We start from the raw sequence: 7010 nt of genomic DNA, 5'->3' as shown, positions 1-7010 counted from the left end.
GCCCCTTTTTCCCCAGTAGATTTTGTGTCCTCGGCCCCTTCGGCTGACCCGGGTTCCAGATGCCCTGTCCGGGCCGGGTGGTACGGTGGGGCGCGGCGCCTGGGCGGGGACGCGGGGGGCGCGGGTGCGGCGCGGAGGGCGCGGCGCCTTTAAGGCCCGCGTCAGGCCCAGCGAGCGCAGGGGCCGGGCGGTGGGGCGGGGCCTCGGCGGGGCCGCCGCGCGGCTTCACCTGCAGTTCCGAACGCGCGGAACAGAGGCGCGGGCGGCTGAGAGGCCGGCGGACGCACCCGCCGGAGGGAGCCCGCCGCCGGCCGGACTTGGCCTCGCTCCCGGAGCCGGGCGGCAGTCGCGGCGGCGCAGCCTGGCTGGAGGCGCTGGGCCCGCTTGAGCGGCGGCGGCGGCGGCGATCGGGGCCGCGGCGGGGAACGGGCTCCGGGCGCCGGGCATCGGGCGGGCGCCGGGGCGCGGCGCGGCGGGGAAGATGACCGTGGGCTCCGGCGTGCTCCTCGTGCTGCTCTCGCTCTCCGGCGCGCTCCGGGTAAGTTGCGCCTCGCGTCCGGGCCGCTCGGCAGCCCAGGCAGCGCGGGGCCGCCCCCGGAGCCGGCGGGGCGCGCACTCACCGGCGGGGCTTTCCCGGGCTTCCCCGGCCCGCGCCGGGCGTCCCCGGCGCGCGCACCGCTGCATCCAGCCGGCTGCCGCGCTCCGCGAAGCCGCCTGCGGTCGGCAGGAGCGCAGAGCCGCCGGGGCAGCGGGGAGCGGCGATGCGGTGCGGAGTGCGGGACGCGGGGAGCTCTGCCCGAAGCGGACCCGCCGAGCATCCCTCAGCCACCCCAGGTCCGCGGCCGCTGCCCCGGAGCTCGGCTCTCCCGCGCTGGGGCAGGCTGCCTGCTGGCGGAGCCGGCGAGCCCTCCGTCGCCCGCTCGCCGCGCTCCTCCGGAGTTGGCGAGCCCAGCCCGGGCCCGAGCTGAGGACGAGGGGAGCTGGCGGCAGCCGGCCGGAAATCAGGGTGTTGGGGACACCCGGTCTGGCCACCCCTGCTGGGGGCCGGTGCTCCCGGCGGGGCGCCTCATCCGTCCTCGTTCTCTGGGTGCTGGCAGGGACCGCCGCTGCTGGTGGGCGGCGGATGTGGACCGAGGGGCAATCTCGCCGCGGACTTCCCGCGGCGCCTGCTGCCGCCAGTGTTCGGCGGGGCCCTCGCGGCTCGGAGCGGGGCCGGGGAGCCAGGAGCCAGGCAGGAGCAGGGTGAGGTGCACCCGGGAGGGCGGTCCGGGCGCCCGCCTTCTTCCTGCGGAGCCCCGCGAGCTCTGTCCCCAGCCCTGCGCTGCGCCTGCAGGGTGCAGGTCCCGAGGGCAGCGTGCAGGCTGCGCGGGGGGGCGCCCCTGGGGTAAGGCAGCGGGGCCGCGAGAGTTGCAGGAACCCCCTCTCGTGGCCGATCGGCCTCGCTGCTCCTCCAGGGCCTCGCTGTTGTAACCTCGGAAATAAACAAGTGCCCGCGGCCGGAGGCCCGCTCTGAGGCTCGGGCGCTTGGGTGCTCTCGACCCACGCCCGGGCGGGTGGAAACTTTCCTGGGCGAGTTAGCTATCCCCGGGTTTCGGTCGTATTTGGAGCTTCGTTCCCGAGGCACGGAGCCGCGGTGTGGAGCTTTACCCGAGGAGTGACCCCGCGCCCTGCTCTTCCTCCCCTTGGTGCTTTTTGATGAGGGCGCCGCGTCCAGGCCGGCGTCAGGGTACCGGGAGCTCCGGGCTGGGGCAGCCTCCGGAGCCGAGGACGGGCGGGCGGCGGCGCGCAGGGCTGGAGGAGGCGGGCGGCGGGGAGGTGCGTTCCGCTTGGTGGCCCCGCGAAGGCGCGACTGCGGGGTTCGGGCTGCGCCCCTGCTCCTGCGCTCGCCGCGGAGCCGGGAGCTGTGGCGCTCCTTCTTCTGACGCGGGGCTGGCTTCCTGTCGCACATGCAGCCTCTCCCTCCATTCCCCATCCCTATGCGGCTGACCTAGCTGCCACTCCCCGCAGCCTGGGAGGGGCTCTTCGCCCACCTCCACACTTCCCTGCCCTCCTGGCGACCAGGGTTCTAGACCTCCCACTGGGCAGGATAGCCCAGGGTGCTCCGGGGGACAGGACAGGAGGACACCCACCTTCTCGGGTCAGTTAGGGAAGCTCTCTGGCCTGGTTAGGCTGGAGATGAGGGCTCCAAGAGTGGACAAGCGTCCAAGAAGTGGAGGGGGAGGGCTGGAGTGCGGGCGGCAGCCTCCCCCGCCTCCCGGCAGCCTCCCCGAGAGCCAAGCTCCGAGGTGGAGCTGAGTCTTGGAGAATCTCCTTTCCTGCCCTGCCCCTCTCCTTTCTCCTGGCCACCACAGGGAGGAGAAGGCCTGCGGGCCCACCTCAGCCAAAGCCTGAGCACTGGGGTGGGACGGTGACATGGCCCTGGCAGGAGCCTGCTCCCTTGGCCGCCCCTCCTCTGTGTCTTCATTTGCTAACTCCTGGCTCTCCTGCTGGACAGTCCTCAGACCTTCCCTTCTGCCACGTGTGGGTGAGGCCCTGACAGGCCCTCAGCCTCGCCATCCGCCGGCCCTCCCTCCCTGCTGCATGCCCCCTGTCCCCGGCCAACGTGGAGACCACAGGGGCAGACCCCAGATTATGTCTGGGTGGAGGCTCTGGTGGACCAAGGTGGAGACCTTGCATGCAGGAGGCCCGACTAAACGTGGGTTGGATGCAATTTCTGTGAACCTGTGTTTTTTCTGACCTCTCTTGTTTTTGTTCTCAGGCCCACAATGGAGATCTTACAGCCAGGGAGACCTGCAAAGCTGGATTCTCTGAAGAAGATTACACGGCATTAATCTCCCAGAATATTCTGGAAGGAGAGAAGGTCCTCAAAGGTAAGGCAGACATGGAAATGAAATGGCATACCATGCTCTGGATTAGGGAAACATTACCACCCACAGAAAAAGAGGCTCGGCTGGCTTTGAGCCAGGCTCTTTGCAAAACCATGGTGGAGAGGTCAGTAGAGGTGCAGCTCGGTCGACCTAAATGGCCTTTTGCATCACAGGTGAATGATTCAGAATCCCTGTCATTTTTGAGTGAGGTGAATCATTTCCTGGGCAACAAACTGGAATTCGGATGTAGCGTCACCCAAATAATGTGCAGAGAGAGAGACCTTCTTACCAAGTATTTTTGTGTATGAAATTCTGGATTCTTAAATTATCCCTGCTTTGAAATGCATGATAAAGCAGACGATGTTGCTGGGGATGCAGTAAATAAGCCCACAGACGTTCTGTTCGCAAATGTGGCATGAGTTTTCATTACTGTCCCACTGACAGCACGGAAACACACGTGCAGGAGGGAGCTGCCAATTAGCTTTATGGTAACCGCAGGACGATATCCACATTTGTGATGGTGAAGTCAGAGGCAGCTTCAGAACTCAAATGACAATAGATCATTCTGCATATCAACCTGTTTCCCTCTCAAGACTAACTAACCTTTGTATTTGCGTGGGAGGGGAACTAAATCAGTTCTTTCTTCCTTGAGGTTTCAAAGTGGCACCGCAAACACCTCGGCGCGTGCCTTCCCTCCCCGCATCGGTTTCCCAGAAGCGGCTGCGTTTAGCCGATCCCAAAGTGATGGAGGGAACAAACTTTAGTGGAAGCATCAAAGCTAAGTTTCAATATTCAGGGCAAAATCATGCTCAGGCTGCTGACTTCCTCCCCAGTTTTCTGTTTTAGGGAATACAGCGTCCCCGCCACGAGCACTGACTGCAGATCCTTCGTGTGCAGGGGAACACTCGCAGAGTTGGTTGATTCTTCAGATCCTGTCTGTGGAGACAGCTCGTTGACCTACTGTGTGTGCCTGGTTATATTAATCAGGATCTTACTTTGCACCGAGTCCAGCTTTTCTAACTTATCTGTTGTCATCTGAGTTGACTATTAAAATAGGGGTGTGATACTATTGACTCTTTCACTGATTATCAAAAAACAAAAAACAACAACCAAAAAACCCAACCTCTTGGCAGTTGGCCTAGAAGCGGGCTGGGTGTGCTGTAGGAGTGGGCGTCTATGGTAAGAGTTTTCAAGAGATGCTCTGTTAATTGCACGGTGTGTGTCATTTTAGAACGTGTAGACCGCCTTTCAGGATCTGTGGGTTTATGAGAATCCCTGTGTGTGCACAGAGAAGGCTCGGAAGACTCTCTCACTCTCAGTGCAAATCAGGAGCGGCTTACTGTGGTCCTGCTGTTTGTGTGTCCTGAGGCTGGCATCCTTGCCACCTCCCTGGTGTGGAGCTAAACTTGATAAGATCTTGGCGTATCAGTTTTACTCAGGAATTTAAGAAAAAGTACCTCTATTTTTGTAACAGCAGGTGCTACCTACTATGGAAGAGAATGACAGATGATTCTCTTACTTTTCTTAATAAAATGTAAGATTTCCAACTAGCATCTCCCCTCTCTCCTGGTGGACTGTGCGGGTCCAGGCTGACCTGCCCTCTGCTCCTAGCCCATGTGATGGGGAAGGCTTGGTCGCTGGCTGGATGCTGGCCTGCCCCGTATGCCCCAGGAGTCCATCATCGTACGTGAACTTGGACCCGCTCACAGGCTGTGTGGATGCAAGACTCATATTCTCGGCACTTACCTATACCCGCGATGAGGCCCAACCCAACCCTGGTTGAGGGGGAAATCACAGAGTATCTCCCTCACCTGCGTGTGCCACTCCCTCTGTGTTCTCAGGGACAGAGAGGTTTTATCTTAGAAATAATTTTACACATATGGAGGCAAAAGCTACCACTGCATACACTCAAGCCACGGCAGATAAAAATCTCTGTTTATGTAGAAAACTTTGCAAACGACAGGACCACAGTGAAGATGCATGTGTCGAAAATAAATAAGTGGCACAATATTTCTGTTATCCTGGTAGGAATCAAGTTAAATAGATAATGACTACTTACAACTGAGTTATTCCAGCGGAGAGAGCTTAACCTTAATTTGACAAGCAAAGCTTCAGAGAGTCCCCGTTTTATTCTAAATGCGCCGTAAGCCGTTAATGACTGCTTTGCGGTTCCTTCTCTTTGCCGGAGTCAGCTCACCGGCAGCCCCAAACATCCAGACTCCAGAAGGAGAGATTTGTTACACAGTAATTAACTTGTTTATGATAAGTGGATGGAAGAAATGTTGTGGCATTTTGTTTTATGTCTAAATGAAAAGCATTTGCATTCAAAAAATTTCACGCTAATTAGGCTTAAAATAGTTTTCCCCAGTAGGGTAGCAGATACTATGGTATTGGGATCCTTTTGAATGGCGGGCAGAACCGCTACGTATCCCGTGTGTAGTGTTTGTGTAGCTGATGTGTAGTTCCTAGATCCCCTCCGCGTTGTTTCCTGTCTGTGCTCTTTCTGGCCAGCACTCGAATGTAACTGCACACGCTCTTACACCGTGGTTTGTTTCCAGGATCATTCACTGATGGCCATGATCACTGGTGCATGGTAATATCTAAAATAGGATGGTTGAGCCCTTTTCCTTACGTGACAACAGAGCGTTCTCTACGCCATAGTTTAGCATTGGGTAGTGGCTAAGCTGGTGTCTTTTTCTCGGCTTTGTTAATAATTAACGGTCAGCCCGGCCCGAGGCTGCAGCTGATGCACTGACCTGCATTGCTCTCTCATGGCGGGCAGAGTTCTGCGAAAACCCAGACCAGCTTCAAGGCAAAACCCCACAAGGATGGGAGATTGAGGGGCGGCTTTGTGGGAAACCAGCACGAATGGGTCGTATCTGTCCTCGCTCCTGGAGAAGAGGGTGACGTGTGTGAAAATGTTGTCTGCCAGGGCAGGGGAAGTGGGGTCTGGACATTGCCCCATGAATTCAGATAATACAGAAAGAGGTGCTTTGTTTCTGATGACTTCATTTACTGAGACTGCCTCAGAAGAGCCTTCCCTCTCCCATATCCCAGTGAATTTACGACCACCTTGTGCCCTTGACCACACTTTGCTTTCTCATTGGAGAATTTATATTATCTGGTCAATCATCTTTCTTACTTAAACTGTAAGGTTCATAAGGGCAGCAGCCCCATCACTCTGGTTTAACATTTAGAATGTTCTGGGCCAACTAAAACCCAATTAACAGAATCGTAAATGAATGGGGGTTAATTTTTCTCACATAACCGTGAAGAGATAAGTAGTCAAGGGCTGATCAGATCAGTGGCACCATCTCACACCTAATCTTTATTCTTATCATTCTACCATCTTTAGTTTGTCAGTGTATTGCCTCATCATTGTAAACTGGCTGCTATGGCTCCAGGCATTGCATTTGAGTTCACAGCAAGCTAGAAAAAGGAGGGAGTAGTAGCACCATCTGCATCTCTTCCTTGTATCAGAAAAGCAAACACTTTCTCAGAACCCTTGCTGAAGTTCTCACTGGCAAGGACTGGGTCACATTCCACTCCCAGTGGAAAGAGGTGGGGAGGCTGGGAAGCAGAGAATTGCACAGTCTGACTTAGACCTGTTATGATCCATCACCTGGTAGATGAGTAAATTGCTACTTGGAGCAGAGTTGGGGGGTCTTAGGAAGGAAGAAGGGAGGAATGGGTACCGAGGAGACAAGCATCAGTGCCTGCCACACAAGGTTTCGCCAGCTTCCAGCACCCTACCCAAAGCAGAGTAACAGGCAATGCACTGTAGAACGAATGACTCATTTGTGTATCAAGTCACACAGAGGGAGGGATGGTTGAGGAGAGACCAAATGCATGCAGGGGTCTGGAATCGGCATCTAAGAAATCGCCACAATGTAATGACTGTGGCCAGAAGTACCGCTATTTTGTCTTTACAAGTATGTTGAAAATAGCCTCTTTACCCTCCTCTGTGAAGACAGGTAACTCTTGCCAGGGTGGAAGGTGTCGCTAGATGCATGGACCAGACACTGAGCAAGTCTGACTGCACACCTATCACCCAGTGTGCCTGCCTTGTGGGGCCGTGTGTGTGCAACCAGTGTTGTCAAATGAAGTCATGAATGAGCCAGAAAATGCTGACACTGTGGTGTT

General features: G+C 57.0%; 1 protein-coding gene across 2 annotated transcripts in view; it reads left to right on the top strand.

The window, feature by feature from the left end:
• The first annotated feature begins 457 nt into the window (after positions 1 to 457).
• CDH4 (cadherin 4) overlaps positions 458 to 7010 on the top strand; it is a 563832-nt gene continuing 557279 nt past the window's right edge. For both annotated transcript variants that reach the window (XM_068565975.1, XM_068565976.1), the window contains exons 1-2: positions 458 to 538; positions 2759 to 2870. In XM_068565975.1, the coding sequence (XP_068422076.1) occupies positions 482 to 538; positions 2759 to 2870 (169 nt within the window). In that variant the 5' untranslated portion in view covers positions 458 to 481. The remainder of the gene's footprint in view (positions 539 to 2758; positions 2871 to 7010) is intronic.

Source organism: Eschrichtius robustus, chromosome 16, assembly GCF_028021215.1.
Source record: "Eschrichtius robustus isolate mEscRob2 chromosome 16, mEscRob2.pri, whole genome shotgun sequence".
NCBI classification, from domain to species: Eukaryota; Metazoa; Chordata; class Mammalia; order Artiodactyla; family Eschrichtiidae; genus Eschrichtius; species Eschrichtius robustus.
Note: the sequence above shows the minus strand (reverse complement) of the source record. Positions and strands in the feature narration are given on the sequence as shown.